At 42.9% G+C, this 26,831-nt stretch overlaps 1 protein-coding gene across 4 annotated transcripts in view; it reads right to left on the bottom strand.

The window, feature by feature from the left end:
* RGS14 (regulator of G protein signaling 14) overlaps positions 1-26,831 on the bottom strand; it is a 161,801-nt gene that overhangs the window by 115,422 nt on the left and 19,548 nt on the right. Inside the window, exon 2 of one of the 4 annotated variants that reach the window (XM_069244484.1) lies at positions 26,180-26,312. The exons of the other annotated variants lie outside the window; for them this stretch is intronic. Coding sequence (XP_069100585.1) covers positions 26,180-26,245 — 66 coding nt within the window. The 5' untranslated portion in view covers positions 26,246-26,312. The remainder of the gene's footprint in view (positions 1-26,179; positions 26,313-26,831) is intronic. 4 annotated transcript variants of the gene reach the window in all.

Here is a 26,831-nt window from a genome sequence, read left to right as displayed (position 1 = left end):
GGTAATAAGTTTGTTTAGATAAAATGTCTACACATAAATATCGATATATGTATCAGTGCATTCAATATTTTTTTTTAATGTTAAAAGCTTAGAATAAGATTGGGCTACCAAGTTGGCCATGTTAATATAGAAATAAAGTTTAGTCAGTCGCAATATGATATGCCCTTTTTTACAGTAAACAGCAAACACCTCCAGGAGAAATATAATATATGGTCAATTTAGTCAGTTCATTTGCAAAGTGGCTAATTTCTTTTTCACAAGAGACATAAAGGTGGCCAGTCTACGGATTAGCCTATAAGTAGGACCTTGATCAATTCTACGGCCTCTGCAACAGTGTGGCTCCAGGCCTCTTTAAAGGATGGTTTTAACGACAGTTTACTTTCTCCTAGGAGTGCAGGGCATACAGTAAGGATAAGATCTATTGTTTCTTGGAATTGACCACAAGGATGGCATTTGAAGTGATTATTCTTAATGAATGTCCATGTTCGAGTAAACTGTAGCAGCGAGAGTACAATAACCTGCTACTGAGCTGTAAACTCAGGCTCTACAAACACCAATAGATACAACATTAAGAAACTATAGGAAACAGATCTTAGCTTTAGTAAGGTTTGAGACTATATAACCTTGTCGCCTAACGTACACTGTTATCAATTACCCTACATCATGTTTTGATTTCATGTTTATTATGTCTTTTGCTCATGTTTTTTTTTAAAGATTTTGTGTTACTACGAACTTAAATGTTTAATAAGCCCTTTCACTCTGGTAGTTCCTTGTAGGCACAAGCGAGTCCAAGAAATTCTCCTTAAAGATTGTTAAGTTGATAAAATATATTATTGTCTAAGGCTGCTCCGATTATGTGTTTAAGGTATTCGTGCTTCATATAACAGATGTAATCATGGTCAGCTAAAACGACTTGGCTAATCAACCCTAGCTCTAGAGCGATGTGAGCTTCCGGTGTGGAACTACACAGATGCAGCGGTCATTTGTGTTCTATGGGAAAGGTCCTCGAGATATTTTTCCGGTTGCACGTCAGAATGTCAGTGACAAGAATATTATGGGGCCAAAATATTGAGGCCTAAAAATAGAGGACCAAAATAACGTGAAGGTAAGTGCATATAGGTAACTCCAGGTTTATTACTCTTCACTCCACAGCTAGGTACCTTGCAGATAAAAATATTTCTCAAGATACATATATGTGAAGTTAGTTATAGTAAACCTATATTTACCTATATATACTTACCTATGTGATGTTTATGTCCTCGATATATTGGCTTCACAATATTTTGAAGTCAGCATGCAGGTGGAATACTGTTTTTTTGCGGTGTTGTTTCAATATTAGGTTCCATCCATCGCTACTCCTATGTATTGACAGCTGCTCTATACCGGAATTATCAATTATCCAAATTAAGGTTTTGTTAAATCTACGAAATACAATGACTTTTGTTTAGGTTGGTTTTTTTTGTTCATTTGACAGCTTGAAATTGTGAGCGCTAGTTATTTGCCACCTGAAGTTCTTGGCAGTATTACCAAATTGACGTCATAGAGTAAACCAGACTCATCTTATTGATTCTATTAGATTCAATGTAGGGATTGTCTTGTGCAACAGATTTGAAAAACAGCCTAGAAGAGTCCTTTCTGCAGCCGACCCTAAGATGAGACCTAGGACCTCATTCTTTGCAGCACACAGTACGTGCTCTGGCAGTTGACACTGCACACATTGGGGACCTTTGCCACACCCCCAGTCTCTTCACCTATAATAGACTCTAACCCAGCCCTGGTGAGACCACCCACCTTTAAGTCAATCACATACAGACGTTTCTGTGTCCTATAAATATGTCTAGAGAGGTGGGCTTTTGGCAGGTTAGCAGACCTGAAATCATGACACCAACCTCCAGGACAAATCATTGAGCAAGTTATTTCATTTAATTTCACAACTATTTTTCTTGGAGGTTTTTTTTCTTTACAATTTGTAAAACTTTTTTAAGTCATACTTAATCCACAATAATTCACATCTCTCACATTCAATATGTATGTGAAAGTATGAAAAATAATCAAAATATAATTCATCTTAATACAAAGTTCCAATGAATCCATTATCATCAACTTATGGGTTAGGATCAATATCGGACATAATCAGAGTTAAAGTTTTGAAAATTAAAAAGAAAAAAGGACCAGCAATATCCCTAAGGATCTATAAGGAACCTGGTGGCTAGATGAAGATAGGGACAGGTTTGCGATTACCAAATAGCTAATTTTTGTGATTTTCTGTTTGGTAATCGCAAACACCCTAGTACGAAAGTGTGCTTTACACTTTCTGCGATTCCCAGTGGGTCGCCTATAGACCTACCTCATTTATATTCATGAGGTAGGTCTCGCTTTGCGACCCATTGAGAATTGCAAAAATCACAAGGATGGTGGCCTTCTGGGGTCAGCAGACTACCATGTCTGTGATTACTTTTCAATAAAGCATTTTTTTTTAATGAGCCCGTTTTCCTTAAAGGAAAACGGGAAGAGTTTCAAAAAGAAAAATTAAAAGTGTTCTTTTAATTTTTTAAGAGTAGGCCGTGGTCCCTGGGACTACGGCCTGCTCTTAAAAAATGTTTTTGAAAACATTCTCAAAGGGGAAATGGTCCATTGGGGAACTCTTCCCATTTGCGAATGGTTACTACCTACTTGAAGTAGGTGGTAAAATGTGAATGTTTTGCGACCGCGTTTCAATCGCAAAACATTCACACATACCACAGTGATTCAGCATTAGGAATGGATACCCTAAACACACTCCATCCTAATACTGAATCACAAATCATATTTGTGATTCGTTAATAGATTATCGAGTCGCAAATAGGGCTTGGTACATACCAAAAGGCATTTTTCTTGTCACAGATCTGCAGATCTGGTCATTTGCGACAAGAAAAATCCTTCGTACAGCTGGCCCTAGGAGCCTTAGTAGCTGTTACCTTAAAACACAGTGCGTTTCAAAGTTTTATGCGAATATGACTCCGGAGAGATGCAGCTAAATCTGCAGCATCTCCCTTCTTTTTGGAGTGCTGCTCATTTTCCAACCACATCCCAAAAAAATTACTTGATTATCAAAACTCTTGTAAGCGAGGCATGAATATCACTGTTTTTAATTTTCGAACAATTAGGCGGTGAGCAGCCGGCACTCTTGTAAAGACTTCAGGCGCAAATGAGGATTGTTGATACTTTCTTTTACCTATAGTTCCGAGAAGGGCTTTCCCTGGCATCCATCTTCTCTAAAATTCAAATAATTTGGGCAAACAGCAAGGAAGGAATTGCCAAACTCGAAACAGTTACGGAGAGGTATACAAACACCGTCCTTCGCACAGGAAGTGGTGTCAAATTGTGCTACAAATATCACCAAAATTTGCAGAACAGGTGAACCTGAGAAAAGGTTTAGCAAGTTGCACACGTGGGGCCAGATGATCAAAGCTATTAATCAGTTGCAAATGGTCCAATTCACAGAATTGGGTCATTTGCGAATGCTAAAAAGCGGTCTGGCATGTTCCTAATGCAAAACTGTGATTCTGTAACATATTACTGAATCCCAATTTGGCCTTGAGATTCGGTATTAGGAAGAGGCAGGTTTAGGGAATCCCTTCCTAAAGCTGAATCGCAGTGGCATGATTGAATGTTTTGCGACTGAAATGCAGTCCCAAAACATTAGTAGGTTACCACCAACTTTAAGTTGGTGGTAACCCATTCACAAATAGGAAGGGGTCTCCATTAGACCCTGATAGAGCGGTCCGTACTAATAATTTACCTGTATTCGGACGCTCTTTAGGCCGATGAATCTTTTGACTAAGTGGAACTCTCCGTACTCTATATCGATCAATTGCATCAAATCAATAATCAATAACGAACATAAGCAATACCCTGATCAACATAACACTTGACAATTAATCCAGAATACATTTCGGCGAACCCTGACCTTTCAGTCAGGAATAACCACACCAGTTTATTCAAAGTTAGTGAATTTATTTCCCTATATTAACAAAGCTAGCACAATATAAATGTGTCTCAACACCAAATGATAAACATAAATGAACATTAATAGCTGTCCATAGCGGCGAAACAAGTGCAATCTATGCAGCATTTGAATAACAAGGCATTCGATAATAGCAATGCAAATCACTAATACTATGATCTGTAACGAGCTAATTGCATACATTTAGTCAGCATAACAAGGTCTCAAATTGCATCGTGCAACAGAAGGAATCCTCATCTAACCTCAAATTAGCATCTGCATGTGGGACTCCATGCAAAACAATTTAGCAACATTAATTTGGAAAAACTCCTAACTAGGGATCTTGTCAAAAATCAGCAGTTGGTTACCTAAAAGAAACACAATGCAATTGTACAATTTCCTTTCATATTTACCAATTACGATCAGCATACAAGGAAGTCTTCGTCTCACAGGTACCGTTTCTCGATCAGCATGGATACCGTTTCGATCGGCATGGGACGGGGCAAAGGGGCAGAGTGGACGGGGCAATTGCCTCACGGCGGCAAGGTAAAAACTACTACTTCATGCAAAGGGACAAATCAAAGTTAAAGTCTCTAGGGCAAGAATCATTTAAAGTCTCTTTCTCTCGATTAGAGAAAGCATCAAAGTCTCATTCAAAATGGCGTCGCAGCAAGGTGGGCCATAATAGCTGCAAAGTCTACAAAATGGCGGGATGTCCAATAATGGCTGCTTTCCTCTCGTGCACCTGGGTTTTATAGACGACAGTTCAAATCCAGTAGGGTCTTCCATTGGAGGGTTCATAGGTTAGCTTCAAATTGTCCAATCAAAAACAACAGTTCTCAAGCTTTTACTTAAGCATACATTATCCTTGGAGATGGGTACGCAAGTTGCAACATTTTATACCAATTAACTCACTTTCAGAGCTTCCATTGTCCGCACCTGCAGATTGACCTTGGAGCAAAGAGAAAAATGCCAAGCTGGCACGAAACTTTAAGATAAGCATGTGAACGATCTCAGTGGAAAAGTTCAGCTTCAAGCAAAAATACACGTTTAATAGCACATTGGAAAAATACGAGCATCTAAACCGTGAGACCAGGCAACTAGGCCAAAGCCTGCACTAAAGTTATGCTAAGCTAAAACATTTCAAACAAGCAAATCGTAGCACACGTTTATGATTATGTCGGATTAGTGCAATTCTAATACACCACGTTATATAAAGCACGCTTATAAATGTTGGCAAACTACTCTAAGGGCACATTTTGTCCCCGTACAATCTTTATTAGTTCGGTTAAAGTCACACATGATTATTTCAACACTACGTTTAAGCGCTAATAAATGTAAAACCTTCATTTCTGCTTCATCAATCCCTCCTCTGATGACTACTTGTCATCACACCAAACCATGTCCACAAATTTTATTCCATTAAAATTCTGTCAGTTCTCTTTTCCTTTTAATTCCCCTAGTTTTCGCTTTGTATTCTTCTGCCATTCTTTTCATTATTTTCTCTTCCTTCCTTCTTTTAATTCTTTCCATTATCATTATTATTCCCCTTTTTATTCCCCAAATTCCAAATATGCAAATCAGTACAATTAATATTCCCTGTATTATTTTTAGTAATATTCCATTCCAAATTCCCCCAATCCAATTTCCCACTGAAGCAAGTCCTTTTCCAACCTTCTCCCACACTCCTGGTTCTTTCAGTTCCTTCAAATCTGCACTCTCTTTTGTTAGATTAGCGAGCATAGTTTTAATCTTCACACTATTATCAGGAATATAAGTACAACAGTGTCGTGCACCAAGCATTTTGCAAACGCCGCCATCCTTTGCTAAAAGAATGTCTAAAGCAAGCCTATTTTGAAGAGTCATAGCCCTTTCCGCTGCAAGTTCAGCATCTATCAGGATTATAGCACCTGAAAACTTTGTCAACATGTTATCCACTATAGTAGACAACTTTCTTATTTTGATGGAATTCAGCACAACTCCCAATGAAGGAATCATGGCTCCAAATATATCTCCTACCACAGCAGCTGCGGTCTCTCTTTTCTGGATACGATGGGATCCAGATGTCTTTTGAATCATCGATAGGTCATCCAGTTGATAAACCTTTGGGAACACTATACCCAAATAACATCTCCCCCACCATCCTTTCGGAAGACGATAATAGGCATTATACCCACAAATGTAATATACACCTGGTATGACAGGGTCAAGTCCGTTCATCATGAATGTCCATTTGGCCTTAAAGATAAACGTATGTTTACACTCACTCGCTCCTACGAAAATGTTATCATAATAAGATTCACCTCGATATATACAAAATTTCCCTACATGCCAAGCATCTAAAGCTATTCTCCCTTGTGTTTTTATTGCGGCAAAATCATAATGATCTACTGAAGTCCTCTTACTTAGCTCCTTTTCTAATTTCGCATTCATTTGTGCCCTTCTATCATCTGTGCGATCTAAAAAGCTTATTTCTACTGCAGAGAGCGAGCAGGTAAGGTTTTCCCTATGAGCGTGAGCCGTTTCAAAAGGTTGCATTGGCTCGAAAAATTCCCTCATTATTTTAGCATCCCAATCTTTAGCAATCTGGCTTAGCTGCGCTATTATAGGAACATATGCAAAGGTAACATCATAATTTGAGTAAAAATACTGTATGTTAGTTTGACCATAAAATCTAGACATTACTATACTACATGTAATCCCTTATGTAAGAGGCATGTGGTGATATGTCACCCCTTCCTTTACTGATGTCGGTATCTGTGTACACACATAACAATCTTTCGCATCCATAGTCTCAACATATTCTGTTAGCAAGCGATAGAAAACATTATATGAAAGCTCTTTCTTATCATGCAAGAGTCTCTCATCTATTTCTAATCTTTTCAATGCAGTTAGTTCAGTGACAGTAACAGGAGCAAAAGTAGAAGCGTCAATTTTCTCATTCTCACCCTTTCCATGCATTGCAAGCACTATTGCCATTATTATTAGTACACATGCAATTATCAAGCCTATACACACATATTTACAATATTTCTTTCTACTGTTTTGCGTCATGATCTGTATAGAATCAGAGAGCTAGAAGCACCTATAAAGAAACTATTTAGCAATTCAGTTACAAAGCTGAACGAGCGCAATGTTCACACAGTTTTCTTCAAGAGGCCAGTCACTTATCGGTTAGCAGCATTTGTCTCAATTCGGCAATAACTCCGTCTTTATCGGTTTAGCAAATGTCTCATCCGGTTTAGCAATGTCTCAGCTGGTTTTATCTCTTTAGATTGTAGCAGGCAATGTCATTTATCACCCTTTCAATCAACACTGTCCATAAAACTTTTCTTTTCTATTGGTATCTCTTCTTCTTCGTTCACGATGCTTAGAGATACAAACTCGTCAGTCCAATCGTCATTGACTGCATATGCCCATTCTGGACCGGAATATCTCCTGTTTGGTATCCTTTTCCTTTTCAATTTTGCTTCTCTTTTCGATTCTGCCTCGCTGGTACTTTCCTCTTTTGTCAAGTCCTTTTCTTCACTCGGGGATGGTACCACGACAGACACTTCCTTTCTTTTCTCTTTCACTTTTGGCCTTCCTCCGTCGTTCAAACTGTCTTCAGTCCTTTGTTTTACTGGTGATATACTTAGTCTCCTCTTTGCACCATGTCCATTTGTTGGACCTGCGACCTTTTCTGTAGAAGTTTGAACTGTTTCGTTCTGTTCTGCCTTGTCCCCTCCTTCTGGGGAATCAATCACGTTCTCCTTTTCTTTTTCTGTATCGCCTGCTTCTGGGAAAGCCCTCCTCTGATCAGGCTCTCCTGCTTTTTCACCTTTTTCGGGCCCTTCGTCACCTTTACTTTTGTCAGGCTCTGAATCACTTTCAGCTGCTTCAGGTTCTTTGTCACCCTCAGCTGCTTCAGGCTCTTTGCTACCCTCAGCTGCTTCAGGTTCTTTGTCACCTTCAGCTTCTTCGTCGCTGTCTGAACTTTCTCCTTGGTCTTCCCCAAGTGAGTTGGTCTCTTCGTCCTCCAATAATATCTCTCTCTCTCCTGCTTCTGCCTGTTCGCTTTCAGTTCGGTTTTGTTCTGTCTCAGCACTCAGCACTGTTTTATCAGGCACTGGCAGTTTTAGCGCTTCAACTTCCTCATCTGTGGGACACAACACCTTCTTTGTGTGACTGGCGTGAATCCAGTTGGGAACCCCCGCACACTTCACAGCGGTAGTTGTCGTCAGGAACACTTGGAAAGGGCCTTTCCAACGGGGTTCCAGACACGACTTCCTCACGTGCTTCTTTACCACGACCCAGTCACCTGCTTTCAGTGCGTGTCCTGGACCTTGGATCGGTGGTAAGGTGGTTGCTTCCACCTGGTGAGAGAAAGAGCGAACCACGTCAGCTAGACCCTTGCAGTAGTCTAACACCATATCATCTGTAATATTCAAAAGCGCGTTTGCGGGAACTGCAGGAAGTCTCATAGCCCTGCCCATGAGAATTTCGTGCGGAGACAATCCAGTCTTTCTATCAGGGGTGTTTCTCATTGACATTAGCGCCAAGGGCAATGCGTCAGGCCATTTCAAATTTGTCGATGCACATATTTTCGCCATTCTTGATTTCAGTGTACCATTCATCTGCTCCACCAATCGTGATGCTTCAGGGCGATAGCTACAATGCAGTTTTTGCTCAATGTTCAGCGCTTCGCAAAGTAACTTTATCACCTCGTTATTGAAGTGACTTCCCCTATCTGATTCTAAAGAGATCGGGAATCCGAAACGTGGTATCAACTCTCTCAACAATAGCTTTGCAACTGTAAGGCTGTCATTTCTACGTGTGGGGTATGCCTCAATCCAGTGACTAAAAATGCACACAATCACCAACACATACTTCAGACCTCCATGCACAGGCATCTCAATGAAATCTATCTGCATACGACTAAACGGGCCACTTGCTCTACCAATGTGGCTCGCGTTCACAACCGTTCCCTTTCCTGGGTTCATCTGCTGGCAAGTGACACATCGATGGCAAACTGCTTCTGCAGCTTGACGAAATCTGGGGTTAAACCAATCAGTTTTGAACAATCTTATCATGGCATCTCTCCCTAGGTGAGCTTGCCCATGATAGAACCGCGCAAGCTGTGATAAGAGACTGTTTGGCAAAACAAATTTTCCCTCATTTGAAACCCATAACTCGTCTGGTCTCTTTATACACTGTGATTTAATCCAGGAATCTCTCTCATCCTCCCTGACGTTATTCTGCAATGCTTTTAGTTCATCTATTGTATCTACAACCTTTAAGGCAAATGCTTCAGCTTGTTCGAGTTCTGGCTCACTTATCGAATTCCATTCATCCCTGAGTAATATACAGTTCAAGGCACAAAATCTTGCGACTTGATCCGCATATGCATTTCCCAGAGAAACATAGTCCTGTCCTTTTGTATGAGCACTGCACTTTACCACTGCAACTTCAGCTGGCATTTGAATGGCGTGTAACAATTCCCTTATTCTCTCCCCGTTTTTCACTGGGGATCCTGAAGAAGTCAGGAAACCTCTCTGTGACCATAGTTGTCCAAAGTCATGCACAATTCCGAACCCGTACTGACTATCAGTGTAAATGGTGACTTTCATCAATACAGACAGTTGACATGCTCTTGTAAGGGCTACAAGTTCTGCTACTTGTGCAGAATAGACTCCTTGAAGCCAGCCCGCTTCCAAGACACCTGTTACAGTACATACAGCATATCCTGCTTTCAAAATTCCCATCCCATCTCTTAGACATGAACCATCAACAAAAACAATTTGGTCATTTTCATCAAGCTTAGTATCCTTAATGTCAGGTCGAGGTTTTGTGCAAAATTCAGTCACCTGAAGGCAGTCATGCTCGACGTCTTCAGCGTTCTCAATTTCAGCATTTTCACCAGGAAGCAAGGTTGCTGGATTCAACGTAGTGCACCTTTTCAGCTGCACATTCAGTGAGCCCAGAATTATCGTTTCATACCTTGTGAGTCTTGCTCCGGTCATGTGTTGCGTTCGGGAGCGGGTCAAAAGTATCTCAACTGAGTGAGGGACCATGACTGTTACTGGGTGTCCCATCACTATTCCTTCACTCTGAGTGAGGCTGATACCAACTGCTGCTACGGCGCGCAAACACCCTGGGAGTGCTGCTGCGACCGGATCCAAAGTAGCTGAAAAATACGCTTCTGGTCTGTTTACGCCACCATGGGCTTGAGTCAAGACAGACAAAGAACATGCATCACGTTCATGACAAAACAATGTGAAAGGCTTTGTGTAATCAGGCATACCTAAAGCTGGAGCCCTGCACATGCACTCTTTCAATTCAACAAAAGCATCCATCTCATCTCCTTTCAGTTCAATTTGATCCAAGGCATCCTTCTGGGTCAGTTTCAGTAAAGGCTTTGCTAGAGTTGAGAAGTTGGGAATCCACTGGCGACAGTAGCCCACCATTCCCAAAAACTTCCTCACCTCCCTCCTTGTCTTGGGTGGACTCATTTGAAGTACACTTGTTATTCTTTCCTTCATTATTCTCCGTGACCCTTTCTCTATTTGGTGACCCAAGTATTTCACTTTCTTCTGACAGAACTGCAATTTGGAAGGAGACACCTTGTGTCCATTTCTTCCCAAATGGTTCAACAGAGCAATGGTGTCGGCTGTGCAGCCACTTTCTGTCTTTGATGCAATCAGTAAGTCATCAATGTACTGTACTAGGGTTGACTCGAATGGCAATTCTAATGCCTCCAAGTCTTTCTTTAGAATCTGATTGAAGATTGACGGTGACTCAGAAAACCCTTGAGGAATTCGACACCAACTGTATACTCTGTCTAGGAATTTGAAACAAAAGAGGAATTGGCTGTCCTCATGAAGAGGCACAGAAAAGAATGCTTGTGACAAGTCGATGACTGAGAACCATTCGGCATCGCAAGGGACTTGAAACATTATCACAGCTGGATTTGGTACGACAGGGCAACACTTGACTATGATGTCATTTATTTTCCTCAAGTCCTGCACAAGTCGGACCTTTCCACTTGGCTTTATTAGTCCCATTATTGGTGAATTACATGGACTGCTTAACACTTCTTTCAGTACCCCCTGTTTTACAAATTCGTCAATAAGTTGGGCAACTTTCATGAGGGTGTCTTGTGCCATGTGGTATTGTGGGGTCTGGGGAAAGATTGCATTGGGCTTTACAGTCACTTTCACTGGTTCCACTCCTTTCATCAATCCCACCTCTTTCCCTGTCATATCCCACACTTCCTTTCCGACTGTTTCCCGTAATTCGGCTGGAATATCTTCTTCAGTTATCATCGGGAAAAGACAAATCAGAGGATATTCTTCATCGACAGTTTCCATCTCATCCCCCTCTACACTGTCCTCTTGTTCCCCATCACTGCTCGTCTGGATTGTTATTCCTTCGTTCGAACACATGATCGAACAACCCAATTTGCACAATAGGTCTCTTCCTAATAGTGCTATCGGGCTTGAGTCACATACCACAAACTGATGCACCCCTTGATAGTTACCGATGCTGACTGGTACCGGATCTGTTATTGGGTTCGTCAGGTGCCTGTTTGCTACTCCCACCACTTGAACTGTCCTCCCTGAGAGTGGCAAATTTGGTACTTCACTGCTCTTAACAGTTGAACGTGTGGCTCCTGTGTCAACCAAGAATGAAACACGATGACCCATTACTCTTCCCTCTACGTACGGACCCTTTTGATCAACTTCCAAGGATGCTGCAAGCACACAATCTCCTTCTTCTTCTGAACTTTCACTCTCCCATACATTGTTTATTCCACTCTCACTGTGTAGTGGGAACTGTTGTACGGTGCCATTTGTACTCATTACCTGACCCGAGACCTGTGGAGGAACCATCCCTTGCTGCTGACTCATTGGTGCCAAAGGTATTTGCATTTGCTGATGAGGTACCATGGGAAACTGCTGTTGCATTGGCTGCATTTGCGTCATCTGCATACGAGGCATCTGCATCTGCTGCGGCTGCATAGGTTGTAATCCCTGCAACTGCTTTACGGTCTGAAAATTTGGGTTTGGACCTCTCATTTTCGGTCCCCTCATTGTCTGAAATGCATTGACATCATTGTTTTGCTGACCAACACCTGCACCTGCACCTTCCTGCACCACCATCGGGCACTCGCGTTTCCAATGACCGACAATTCCACACACGTGACACAGCATCACCTTCTTCATTGCCTGCACACCAGTCACAACAGTGTTCAAATCCGGACCATTATTCGCAAAACCTCCTCTGCCTCTGCCTCTGGCCTGTGGCTGAAACATCATATTTCCCTGCAACTGCGGCTGCGATTGCGGTGCCTGCTGTTGGAACCCTTGCATCCCTTGCAAACCTTGCAGACCTGTCTGAGCTGCTTTAAGTTGCATCATCATCACCTTCTCTTTCAACCTTTTCTGTTTCACTTCAATTTCGTCGCTACAGTATTTCGCATAATTTAACACCTCATCAATAGGTTTCGACTGCCAACAAATCAAATGCGACTTTATCATCTGACTTATTTCTGGTCTCAGCCCTTCCACAAATCTAAATACAAAATGAAGCATATCCTTCGCCTCTATTGTTTCCGTGCCGCTGTAGTTCTTAAACGCCTTCAACAACCTCTCATAGTAACTATGAATCGACTCTTTAGCCTCTTGGGCCGTTCGATCGATCTTCTGCCAATCCACATTTTTCGCGGCAACCTTCGTCTTCAAATGCTCAATCACCTTATAGTACAAGCTCATCACCATAGGTGATGGTGCACCCGTCTCCCTGTCTCTCTCTGGTTCACTTGTCGGCCAACCTACAGCTCTTTTGCAATCCTCCCACAAATCTGCTGGAACCACAATCTCAAAGAGAGTGTTCAGGTCTTCCCAAAGACATTTTGCAAGCTTCACAAACCTGTCAGTCTGTTGATACCATTCAATCGGTTTCTCTCTCAGTTTGGGAAACTCATCCGTAAAAGACTGAATGTCGCTTCTGTGCCATGGTACATGTATTAATTTTCCCCCTGCTGTCTCCCTCATTGGTAACATGGTTACTGCCTCGCTACTCTGTGGTCTTTTCTCGTTGAGTTCCGTAGCACTGTCCCTCCTCTTTTCCTTTCTCTTTACCCACCTGCTTTCCCACTTGTCTAAGCACCTCCACACTTGTGCACTCTGCAGCAATTCTCTAAGGTGCGCCTTCATACCTGCTGACCTCATGTGTTCAAAATCTGTGGTCCCGAAATCCAACCTATAGCTCCTGCTCAAGTGTTTCGTCTTGTCTATATCAACCCCGTTTTTGTCAGCTATTTCCTGCAAGCTTTTATGTACCTTATTCACTTCCTTCGTAATCCTGGGACATAGATATCTCAGCTCTTCTTCCGAGTAGGACTCTAACCTATTCACACCCATAGTCCCTTCCACCAATTCTTGTGCTTCCATGTTCAACCTGACCCTATTCATATAATCTTCTCCCTTCCCACTGGCTGAACTTTGTGTGGAATTTAGACTGTTGAACCATTGTGTCAGCTGTTGCGCATTCAACCCCATCAGTGTAGCATTCACATCGACTGCCATTGATGGTTGCGGCAACTTTTCAGTATTCGATGACAGCGGTATCACCAGTGGGGGACTCGACCTCACCAGTGTTGACTGAGCACATATGGGACTAAACTCCATCAAGGTCCCAGATCCAGTTGGCTGAGCCGCTATCGGAGTTATCCCTGGAGTGTTTTCTATGCACCTCCTCTCTGTCCCATTCTGCAGCATTGATCCCGGACTGCTCATACCTAAATTAGGCTGACTGTACAGAGGTACCGGTGGACCTACAGTAATGGGTAGCGATATCGCATCTGGGTTTTGTCCATTTCCCATGTTCTGAGGCATGTTCATTCCCACACTACGGGTCATCATTGCCGGCATGCCCATCTGACTCCCCGTCATCTGAGCATGTGCATTTCCCCCTTGCATCTGCTTTTGAGGCATCAGAAACTGAGTTGATTCAACTTGTGCCAATGTCGGGTTGTGACCATTCTGTACTCCCCTTACGGTTGGATCTAGAATCATTCCTGCACCGTTGTCACTGCTGTAGTACCCTGGGATCTGCGGCTGATAATTTTCTGCTTGTTTCAGCATAGGCACATCTGGATATATTCTCCTAACCTGCGGTATCTGCGGGGTGAACAGTAGACTCGGGTCCTTAGATCCCGATGAAGCCCCTGAACTCTGAGTTTCATTGTTCTGTACCGATGCCGGAGGGGCAGAACTGGTACTTGGACCTTGTCCACTCTCTGCATAAGGTGGTGGACGGTCGTTCAGCAATTGCATGATTAACTCCTCATCCTCTAACTCGTCTTCTCTTCTCAACTTTTCCTCGTCCTCTCTATCCTTGGAACACCTTCTGTTTGTCTTACAGGTAGCTTTCTTACCTGTCTCCTCTTCTTCCTTAGTAATTGCGGGAAACAATTTTATCCCCTGCAGTACATCTGACCTCCACACCTTCTGTGCATTATCCCACCTAGCGTCCGCTAGTGTCTTTTCTACCTTCCTTATCCTGGTCTCGAACTTATTTTGCTGTTGCTGTCTAGCCATCAGTTCCCAAATTGCTAGAGCCTCAAACTATGCTGGCCTTGGAGGTACCTTCATGTCGTACATCGTGAATCTCAAATTCTCTAGGATCCTTATATTGAATGTCCCATGAATCGGGAACGCTACGCTCCCATGTTTCTCTGTCAGCTTGTGCCATTGCTTTAGCCAAAGGCACGGAGCTACCCCTTTTTCCTCCATTACAATGTAAGCTGGTGTGCCTTCGGGCGGCGTCTCCTCTCCTACGCTCGCTTTAATGTAAGGCTCCCCCTTCATCGCACTCCTTAATGCTTTAAAAAATTTCATTTTCTCGTCTTTTATTTCACAAAATTTGTAATCAATAGGTGACTTTAATTCCCGGAATACTCTTCGCTTGCCTTTCCCCTTCCAATCGAGCCCCACGGACTGCGTCCAATCCGTGCGCGACCCTTCTCTCCAACCAACCTATCCCAGCGCGGCTCCTAGTGACGTCACACTCACACACACTGCGGCTGACAAAGCCTCGCGGCTAGTCCTCCTTCACTCAGCTCCTCTCGTAACAACTTCTTGCATGTATCGCGAGCTACCAAAATAAAACAGATCTGTCGGTTTACTACAGGAAGGGTAACACAATCGCTTCAGGACCTTAGGGATTTTTCACTAGCCTCTGCAGTTATTCCATCTTTCTCGGTCCCCACGTTCGCAAGCAAATCTGACCCGCAGACTGCTCTCAACTTGTCAGTGATCTATTCTAGTGCACTTAGAATTTTGTCAAAGCCCGAAGTCGAAGTTCCTTTCACTCCCTTAACACACGTACCGACTCGTTGACCACGCCCGATCAACCTACTAAACCGCCCAGACCACAACATAAAACAACATACTCCGGAGTCTCTTGACCTCGCAGGGCCCGTCTCAACAACAACAACCACGTGGACCTTTTTATGCACAAAGCGCCACACGCACATGAAGTTCGACGACTTCCCTACTCTCACACTCGGAGTCGCACCTCCGCTATTTCTATGAAGTTCGACGACTTCTCTACTTCTACACTCGGAGTCGCACCTCCGCTATCCTCTAAAAAAGAAAAAAAATTCCTCACAACCTTTTCACCCAATCTGCGGCAATAAGCTGTGCAAGCGCAAAACCCTAATTTCACTCATACCATCACTAGTACCGCCAACGCTGATCCCACACCTCCATTCTCTTCATTCGCAAGCTCCGAGATCCCGGGAAAGTCGCGGTGGACTTAGCCCATCATCATTCTGTCAATCTATTTTACCCAAAAAAATCTAATTCAACTTCTCGAGTGGGATCTCAAAAGTCGAAGCCGTTAATTCAACACCATGTACTTTAAGAGTACGGGGTCCCAAAAGACGTAACCGTCCTCTGCTACCATCTACTGATAGAGCGGTCCGAACTAATAATTTACCTGTATTCGGACGCTCTTTAGGCCGATGAATCTTTTGACTAAGTGGAACTCTCCGTACTCTATATCAATCAATTGCATCAAATCAATAATCAATAACGAACATAAGCAATACCCTGATCAACATAACACTTGACAATTAATCCAGAATACATTTCGGCGAACCCTGACCTTTCAGTCAGGAATAACCACACCAGTTTATTCAAAGTTAGTGAATTTATTTCCCTATATTAACAAAGCTAGCAAAATATAAATGTGTCTCAACACCAAATGATAAACATAAATGAACATTAATAGCTGTCCATAGCGGCGAAACAAGTGCAATCTATGCAGCATTTGAATAACAAGGCATTCGATAATAGCAATGCAAATCACTAATACTATGATCTGTAACGAGCTAATTGCATACATTTAGTCAGCATAACAAGGTCTCAAATTGCATCGTGCAACAGAAGGAATCCTCATCTAACCTCAAATTAGCATCGGCATGTGGGACTCCATGCAAAACAATTTAGCAACATTAATTTGGAAAAACTCCTAACTAGGGATCTTGTAAAAAATCAGCAGTTGGTTACCTAAAAGAAACACAATGCAATTGTACAATTTCCTTTCATATTTACCAATTACGATCAGCATACAAGGAAGTCTTCGTCTCACAGGTACCGTTTCTCGATCAGCATGGATACCGTTTCGATCGGCATGGGACGGGGCAAAGGGGCAGAGTGGACGGGGCAATTGCCTAACGGCGGCAAGGTAAAAACTACTACTTCATGCAAAGGGACAAATCAAAGTTAAAGTCTCTAGGGCAAGAATCATTTAAAGTCTCTTTCTTTCGATTAGAGAAAGCATCAAAGTCTCATTCAAAATGGCGTCGCAGCAAGGTGGACCATAATAGCTGCAAAGTCTACAAAATGGCGGGATGTCCAATAATGGCTGCTTTCCTCTCGTGCACCTGGGTTTTATAGACGACAGTTCAAATCCAGTAGGGTCTTCCATTGGAGGGTTCATAGGTTAGCTTCAAATTGTCCAATCAAAAACAACAGTTCTCAAGCTTTTACTTAAGCATACATTATCCTTGGAGATGGGTACGCAAGTTGCAACATTTTATACCAATTAACTCACTTTCAGAGCTTCCATTGTCCGCACCTGCAGATTGACCTTGGAGCAAAGAGAAAAATGCCAAGCTGGCACGAAACTTTAAGATAAGCATGTGAACGATCTCAGTGGAAAAGTACAGCTTCAAGCAAAAATACACGTTTAATAGCACATTGGAAAAATACGAGCATCTAAACCGTGAGACCAGGCAACTAGGCCAAAGCCTGCACTAAAGTTATGCTAAGCTAAAACATTTCAAACAAGCAAATCGTAGCACACGTTTATGATTATGTCGGATTAGTGCAATTCTAATACACCACGTTATATAAAGCACGCTTATAAATGTTGGCAAACTACTCTAAGGGCACATTTTGTCCCCGTACAATCTTTATTAGTTCGGTTAAAGTCACACATGATTATTTCAACACTACGTTTAAGCGCTAATAAATGTAAAACCTTCATTTCTGCTTCATCAACCCCTTCCCCTTTGTGAATGTCTGTAAAATCATTTTTTAAATGCTCTTAAAAAAATGAAAGGAAAACTTTTCTTTTTTTAAACACATCCCATTTTTCTTTAAGGAAAACAGGCTGCATTAAAAAAAATGCTTTATTTAAAAGCAGTCACAGACATGGTAGCCTGCTGACCACAGCAGGCCACCATCCCTGTGATGTTTTGCGATTCCCAGCGGGTGCAAAGCAAAACCTACCTCATGAATATTAATGAGGCAGGTTTTTTGTGCTACCCCACTGGGAATTCCAAATGTAACTTAGTGGAGTTTTGAACATTTGGAATTGCGATTTCCTAATTGCAATTCGCATTGAATTGGAATTAGAAAGTCGCAATTCCAAACGTGCGATCATTTGGCCCCTAGCGTCCTCCTCCCTAGCACAGCGAGGTCCAGGGAGAACCAGAGAAACTACCAAAAAACATGCGGTGGCTGTGGTTCTGACTGGATGTCGTTTTGCTAGAGAAAACTTGGAGTGTGAGAAATCGCATAAATTGCAATTTTGTCATTACATGAAATTCTGCAAAAATTACGTCATATTTTGCGAAGAGCAAACCAGCAGTTAGCACTACATTTAGAACGAAATGCGTGGCTGTGTCCATTTTGGACATAAGGACACATTTCACGCTCAAAAACAGCACGAAAACACCGGCGCCACGTACACAAACATTTTGCGGAAAATGCGGCGTAATTAGGCCACGTGGTGTAATTGTGTAATTTCAGGAATTTGACCTAACACGAAATTCCAAAATTATAGCAAGGTAATGCCAACATGATGGAAATTTCGCCCGAGCCTACAGAAAACCGTACATACTGCCCTAACCGGTCAGCTCTGTTTGTGGACCTTGTTTTGGTCTGTCTTAAGTGAGAACATACTCTGTATTTCAACTGAAACCACACCCACATAGTGCATAAAAATGCATTTCTCTGAGCCCTGTCTGAAACGACTGTAGGTGTGCACAACACCAACACTACCACAGCCGAGGCACACAGACCAACATCACCCACGTTAGCCACGACAAAGGTGTACAGCAAACACAATGCCATAAGTGACCACAACAGAGATGCACAACTCCACACAAGCAAATGACAGAGGTGCATGGGCACAACACCATCCCACGTTCAGCCACTCTAATGTAAATTTGCAAACTATTTTTTCACAAAGCACGCTGAAGCTCCTTGGCGCTGTATGATACACATAAAATAAATGAATTTACAGCTTCTAGAGCTCATGAGGTGATACAGAGAGCAAGCTAATGTAAGGTCCAACCCAAGCTCCCACTGAGCAGCATCCACGGGTGGGCCCTGTGTTCTGGTTGTTGCACCAGGTCCCAGAGTTTAGATTGTGCCAGTGAATGCTGCCACAAACTAAGCTCTGAACGGCACCACACCTTTGTTTTTTTGGGCACCAGGGCTTATTTTTTAATTTCATACTTTTGCCGAGCACGAGAGGCAATGAAAGTAATAAAAAGGAAGTGAAAGGGATGAAAACCGTGCTCAAGGGAGAAGTAAATAAAAAGTGAGATAAAGAGGCACCAAGCGTAGGGTGATGGATGAAAGAGGCGTGTGATGGAATCCACATTAGGCGGCCTTGGTATTAGCAGCAAGGGCAGTGGACTCCTAAGGAAAAACTTAGGCCCTGGCAATTACTTTTACAAATGAAGCACTGGCGGGCTCCCTGATTCCTGGAGTGACTAACCAATAATCTCATTCCAGAGCAGATGAGAGGATTACGAATCCTCTCCCCGGTGACACGGACCGCCTGTAATCCAATTATAGGGTCTGGCATATGTACCAGGCCATGTTCAGAGCGGCAACAGAGCTGAAATGGCAAGCATATACTGCATTATGAAGGTTGTGAACTCAAGGAAACATAAAAAAAGATTCACTAACTATGTAACACCGGTAAATACCAAACTGCAAGGTGAGGTATTTCAGTTTGGTGGTTAAACATGTAGATATGCAACTTTTACACGTGTTATTCTCCATGTTAATTAGATTGTTTTCTGCTAAGGACTGCTAACTAATATAGCACTATAACATATGGAAGTGTGCCTTCCTCTGAGTTTAGTCTAGTCTCTCAAAATCGGCTCAGTGGAATGCACTGAATTTTTCCAAGACAGAGGGTAAAAAAGCAAGACTTATCCGGCAAATGCAATACACCGCGACTGCTTGCAGAGGACTGCTACCCGGGGAAAAGCCTCACTGTAGCTCTGCCAAGGGCCTGGGGTAAAGCCGCACAGTGACTCACCACAGAGCCTCGGTAAAAGTCTCACTGGGACTCACCCCAGAGCCTGTGGGAGTCCTCAGTGTTACATACCCCAGAGCCCCTGTGCCAACAGGGAAGTCTCACCGTGACCCACCCCAGAGCCACAGTGCCTGGGGGAAAGCCTCATGGGGACTCATCCAAAAGCAGAGCTGCCTGGGGTAAAGTGTCACTGTTATTCATTCAGAACCTGGAGAAAGGCCTCACAGTGACTCGCCCCAGCACTTGGAGAAAAGTCTCACTGTGACTCACCTCAGAGCTCACGTGCCTGGGGAAATGACTCCCTTTGACACATTCTAGAGCTGTGGTACTTGGATAAAAACCTTACTGGGACTCACCTCTGACCATGGAGAAAAGCTTCACTGTGCTCACCTCAGAGTCCCGAGCAGCGGAAACGCTTCTCTGTAAGTAACCCACGAGGGCGGATGATGCGTCTCTGTGACTCATCCCAGCCAGACTCTGTTTGCGTCTCTCAATCTTCAAGCAGCAGCAGTGCAGGTCCTCTATTGACTCCCATCTGTCGCTCTCAAATTGTTCCTTTCAATACTTCATGCTGTGGTTAACAGCTATTGCTATCAGAATTGCAGTTCTATTTCAGTCAAGATGTTAATTTACTGAACTGTGAAGGTGACTCCTGTACATTGTTCCATGTCCTGTGGAAGTCCCATAAATTGTTGCTCGGTGGTAGGAACATCAATAATTTGCTCAAAGATTGTTTGAAGTCTAAACTCAATATATACACGTACAACTATCACTCTTCAATATAAATGTGAATCGGTGCTTTTCATTGTTTATATTGTGTACTCATCTAATTATTGCTTATTGTGCAGTTGTAACTTTTTTTGTATATTGTCACCACCTTCATTGAAACGTGTTAAAGTATTAAATACTATTATTTTGTAGCCTTTCTCTTGAATTGTTTCTCTTTATTATATCATTTTTTAGTTGTATTCTTATATTGAACATTGTTCCTAATGGAACATTGTTTTTTTATGTGCGCACAATGCTCTAGTTTCCTTCTGGATCACTGGGTACCTCTCTAACGTTTCACTTGAATTGCCCTTGAAAAATAGTACCTGGACAAAATTCCAAAGCCTCTGAATTCAAGGAATGGCAATAATGACACCAGAATACCCACACTACACACATCAGTAAAACCTCACCTATTACAGCACAATCCGAACACTAGAATGCGGCCCTTTAAACATCACTTAGCACTGTACACAACCAGAGTGGAACTCATCCAGAATATGAACAATAAACCTTACAATTCATGGCCCTACGACACAAAGACACCAGAGCACACAATGCACACAACATGCACATACCACACTACTGTGCAGCCCATACACGGCCATGAGTAAGGTGGCAATTCTCATCAGTACCAAAGACATCTTGAATGTCTCAACACCTGCATCACAACCCAAGAGCAAACATGCAGCTCTAAAAATATAACTCAGCACACAACAGACCCAGTGCTCAACTGTGCCAGAACATGACAGCCATCTAATCTCATATTTTCTTGAGTTAGAGCTATAAGCATTGTAGATTCAAAACTGGACTTTTCTTGCCACATAAATTGGTCTACCTTGTCTCATAATTTCATCTTTTCCTGCCATGTTTTGGTGGTCATTGGTGACTACTGACATCAGAAATCACAAACCCTGGAGGAGAGGCGAGAAGATGATTGCACTACCTTGAGTTGTGAAAACGTCTGAACAGAAATTGGAAAATAAGGTTGTAAAAGTATTTTCTTTTTTTTTTTAACAGAATGAAAAGTCTTGCAAGCATTATTGACTGCATTTCACAAGCAGAGCAGCCTGAGAAGATTTATGGCCCCAATAAAGGAGCTAAACAATGCCCTGTGTGTGATGTCTTGAGTACTGGCAAGGAGGGGCCCTGGAGAGACAGACTCAAGATGCAATGCAAGGCTGAGTAAGTTTCACATCATTGCTTTTAGGCTTAGCTACATTCTACCAGAAATGGCATATTGTGGCTTTCGTGAGTAGTGTGCTAAATGACCGGGTGCTTCTTTTGTAAAATAAGCTTATTTTAGGAGCCAGAGGTAAACAAGGACAGCACTGGAATAAAGCCTAAACAAATGTCAGTGACATAGGAGAAGATGGAACGGAATGCTGCAATAAAACGCAGGCAGCTACCAGCCTAAAACACCCACAGTGAAAGGGGAGCACCAAAGAAATAACGCAAATAGTCCGTCACGGCAACAGATAAAGAAAACAAAGTGAAATAATATAGTAGTTGGTCACTGCTCTGAAACAGAAAAAGGCAGAACTGACAACTCACAAGCAAGAATTTTTAAAGGACACTGCTCCAAACAAATGAAATCGGTTTGAGCCATAAGGAGTGTTCGCTTTTTTTGCTTATTCAGGGTTATCCCCAATCTTTTTGCTTCCTACCTCCTATTTTTTCTGACCTGTTGCTGTTGGCTTTTGAACTCGGAGCACTTTACCACTGCTAACCAGTGCTAAAGTGCATATGCTCTCTGTGTAAATTGTATGGTTGATTGGTTTATCCATGATTGGCATATTTGATTTACTAGTAAGTCCCTAGTAAAGTGCACTAAAGGTGCCCAGGGCTTGTAAATCAAATGCTACTAGTGGGCCTGCATCACTGGTTGTGCCACCCACATTAGTAGCTCTGTAATCATGTCTCAGACCTGCCACTGCAGTGTCTGTGTGTGCAGTTTTAACTGTAAATTCGACTTGGCAAGTGTACCCACTTGCCAGGCCTAAACCTTCCCTTTCTTACATGCAAGGCATCCCTAAGGTAGGCCCTAGGTAGCCCCAAGGGAAGGGTGCAGTGTATGGTTAAGGTAGGACATAAAGTAATGTGTTTTATATGTCCTGACAGTGAAATATTGCTAAATTAGTTTTTCACTGTTGCAAGGCCTGTCCCTCTCATAGGTTAACATGGGGGCTACCTTTAAATATGATTAAAGTGTAGATTCCCTTTGGGAGCAGATAGACATCTGAAGTTTGGTGTCTCTGAACTCACAATTTAAAAATGCATCTTTTAGTAAAGTTGATTTTAATATTGTGTGTTTGAAAATGCCACTTTTAGAAAGTGAGCATTTTCTTGCTTAAACCATTTATGTGACTCTGCCTGTTTGTGGATTCCCTGTCTGGGTCAGTTTGACAGTTGGGCTTGTTGCACCTCTCACTAGACAGTGAAACAAAGGGAGCTGGGGTGTAGTCTGCATTTCCTGATGAGCCATCTGTGCTAGGAGGGCGGGGAGAAGTGGTCACTTACACCTGAAAGGGCTGTGCCTGCCCTCACACAATGCAGTCTCCAACCCCCTGGTGTGTGTCTGTCCCGGGCCTGGCCCGGGCAAGGCAGCATTTCACAAACAAGAGAGACTTTTCTTTGAAGTAAGCCTACTTCAAAGAGCAAAATGGGTATGAGAAGGGCACCCAAAACCACAGACTTTAGAACACTTCTGGAAACCAAGAGGAACCTCTGCCTGGAGAAGAACTGAAGAGCTGAGGAAGAAGAGCTGCCCTGCCTGTGACTGTGCTTTGTGGAGCTAACCTGCAGTTGCTGCTTTTGCCAGAGTAAGAGGGCAAAGACTGGACTTTGTGTGCCTTCCATCTTGTGAAGATCTCCAAGGGCTTGATTTAGAGCATGCCTCTTGTTGTTTGAAGTCTCAGGGACGGCAAAGACTTCTCTCTGCCAGCACCTGGAGTCTCTGGAGAGACTCCTACCCTGACAAGTGGTGCCCATCCAGTTCCTGGGACCCTGAAAGGCGAAGCTGGCAGCCCAAGATTGACGCGAGTCCGATCTGCAGCTGAAAAATCGACGCACTGCCGGCGTTGCGGCTGAAAATCGATGCTCCCCTGCAATGTGACCCGAAGATCGATGCCCAGGGCTGGAGAAACGACGCACAGCATCGCTGACAGAGGCTGGTGAGATCACAACCCGCGCTGCGTGGTTTTCGGATCATCGTGCGGCTGGATTTCCGACGCAAACATTACTGGCCGTGTAAAAACAGTGCAATGCCTGCCAGGACCCATGCGCGGACCGAATCGACGCATCGCTCTAATGCGGAGAGAAGAAACGACACACGCCGACTCGACTGAAGGAGAAATGACGTAAGGTCTCGCTCGTGAGTGATATCGACGCATGGCAAGCCCTTTTTGACACACACTTGCCCATGCAGGGTTATTTTTGACGCGCACCAGGTACATTTTCAGGCTAGCAGCGCTAGCGTTATGTTTAAAACTACATGAAGACTCTTTTTGCTTTTTAATGGATAACTTGACTTGTGTATTGTGGATTTTGGTAATTTTGGTCTTGTTTTGTTTAGATAAATATTTTCTATTTTTCTAAACCAGTGTTGTGTCATTTTGTAGTGTTTTCATTAAGTTACTGTGTGTGTTGGTACAAATACTTTACACCTAGCATTCTGAAGTTAAGCCTACTGCTCGTGCCAAGCTACCAAGGGGGTAAGGAGGGGTTAGCTGAGGGTGATTCTCTTTTACCCTGACTAGTGTGAGGGTCCTTGTTTGGACAGTGGGTAACATGATATACTAAAAGTATACCCAAGGTCAAACACTTATTCTAGACCTAATGATTGTTAACTTGTGCAATGTAATCTGGGGAAAAAATAAAATAAAAGTAAAAAACGAAATGTATTCATTGCCAAAGCACTACTTGAGCCATGAAAACTCTACAAGAATGATTTGCAAGCCTTCCAAAGCCGAACAGCAATCCACAAACACAACACTGCACACTCCAGAGGGCTCAGAATGAGAACAGTGCGCATCCAGACAGTCTACTAATGCTTTGAGGCCCAACAAATACCTGTAACATCATGACATAATAACAACACATCATTTCACACCTTACCATGCCGCCCAAAAACATACCAAGAAATTCCCTAAAAAGCACACTGTGGTGCACTCCATCGCAACACACCATACTAAGGGTCAGATTTAGAGTTCAGCAGACTGGTTACTCCATCACAAATTTGAGTATATTATATCCTATGGCACTTGTAATAAGGTGGTTGGGATATCCGTCATGTTTGTGACAAAGTACCCGCCTGACAAACTCCAAATCAGGCCCTAAAATCACTGCACCTCATGCAGCACCACGTCACACAACAATTTTCTACAACATATCTTACAGTCTCAATAGATCAGACCAGACCACACCACATCGGAATTCACCACGTTACAGCATCCATCATCATATAACACCACTATGCTTCACTCCATACATCACTACTTTTAACAATACTGATAGCATATTACACCATACAACACTGCAACACAATGCACCACAATTCGTACTGTACTACTTTGAGCAATACTACATCTCCTCACACTAAAACATGACAGGCCATATGCATCATTATTACAAATTGTAATTACCTAATTGCGATTCTCTGTGGATCGCAATTAGGTAATCGTTATTCGAATGTATGAAACTCCATGAGTTTTATGAAGCGTGTCCTAAAGGATCGTAAATCGACCTACCTCATTAATATCAATGAGGCAGGTCACAATTTGCGTTCCATTGTAAGGCAAAAATCACAGGGATGGTGGCCTGCTGGGCTCAGCAGACCACCATATCTGAGACTGCTTTTAATTAAAGCAATCTTTTTTTGTTTAAATGCTGCCTATTTTCTTTAAAAAAGTAAAAGGAAAAGTTGTCTTTTCCTTTTTTAAGAGCAAAAAAGCATTTCGCTACCATTCACAAAGGGGAAAGGAGACCTTGGGACCTCCTTTCCATTTGCGAATGGGTTGCCGTCCATCTTGAAGTAGGTGGTAAAATGCAAATGTTTGCAACCACATTTCGTTCACAAAGCATTCCTACATACTGCTGCAATTCAGTATTAGGAAGGACACCCTTGACATGTCCCTACCTAATACTGATTCGGTATGTATGCGCAATTCCAAATTGCAATTCAGTAACATGTTACCGGATCACAAATTGGAATTCATACATACCAAAATGCATTTTTGCAGTCTCAAACAGCCCCATTGTGTTTGTAAACCACAAAAATGCATGATACACATGGTCCTAAATTACTCCACCCACTACAGTGTACACTATACTACAGCACATCACACATACCACAACATTTGCCAGCACCCCACAAGGGAAAAGGTTACACCACCATTTATAACAACCAATTCAACGCACCATCGCTGCACACTACAGCACACCACAGAACACTACAGCTCACCATTCCAATACCATACAAAATTATACTTCACACCTTCTAATGAAAATGGTAGCACTCATGCAAGGCCCACCACGCCTCTAGAAGAACCTTACACCCTCTCCCCCCTCAGAGCTCCTACAAAACGCAGGGCTCACCTCACCATCTTCCGAGCCATCTTCCATCCACAGCATGACCTTCCCCTCTTTTCCAGAGTCCACCATGGTGCCGTGGTATTGCTGAGGTGCACTCCAGGTTCTGGTAAAGTCTCCGGGCTCTGATGTGGCCTCCCTGTGTACAGGGACAGAACAGATACAACAGCAGGAAGGAAGCTTCTAAGGGCAGGACAGCCATGGTCCTGGGACACGTGGCTCTAGTTAGCATGTTATTCGGCGCTCTGGAAACCCAGGGGAGGAGAATCTGTCATTTTCCCCCTGAATCTTCATATTTGGGACGCCCATTTCTTCAATCTAGAGCCTTCTTCATTCATAACTTTTCTTGCTCTCTCATACTTACACTGCCCTATGTCCTGAACCCTCACACACTCCCTTACCCAAAAACCAAGAGCCCTGGGCGCTCAAAAAGAGACCATTTCTGGCATCCTAATACACAGACCCCCACCTTCCACCCTTTGTCTAGGAGCCCTTTTAGTGTTAAAGGTCTTTTACAAACCACTATCCCAGTGTCCCGAAAGAAATGCATACAAAGAACTCCTCCAGTGAACAGGAACTCTCACACACAGACCTCCTGTCCATGAGCCCTCGCTTAACCCGACTTTTCCTCAGTGTCGAGAAGCCCTAGGATACGCGA

Source organism: Pleurodeles waltl, chromosome 7 (assembly GCF_031143425.1).
Source record: "Pleurodeles waltl isolate 20211129_DDA chromosome 7, aPleWal1.hap1.20221129, whole genome shotgun sequence".
Lineage (NCBI taxonomy): Eukaryota > Metazoa > Chordata > Amphibia > Caudata > Salamandridae > Pleurodeles > Pleurodeles waltl.
This window is presented reverse-complemented; position numbering and strand designations above follow the sequence as displayed.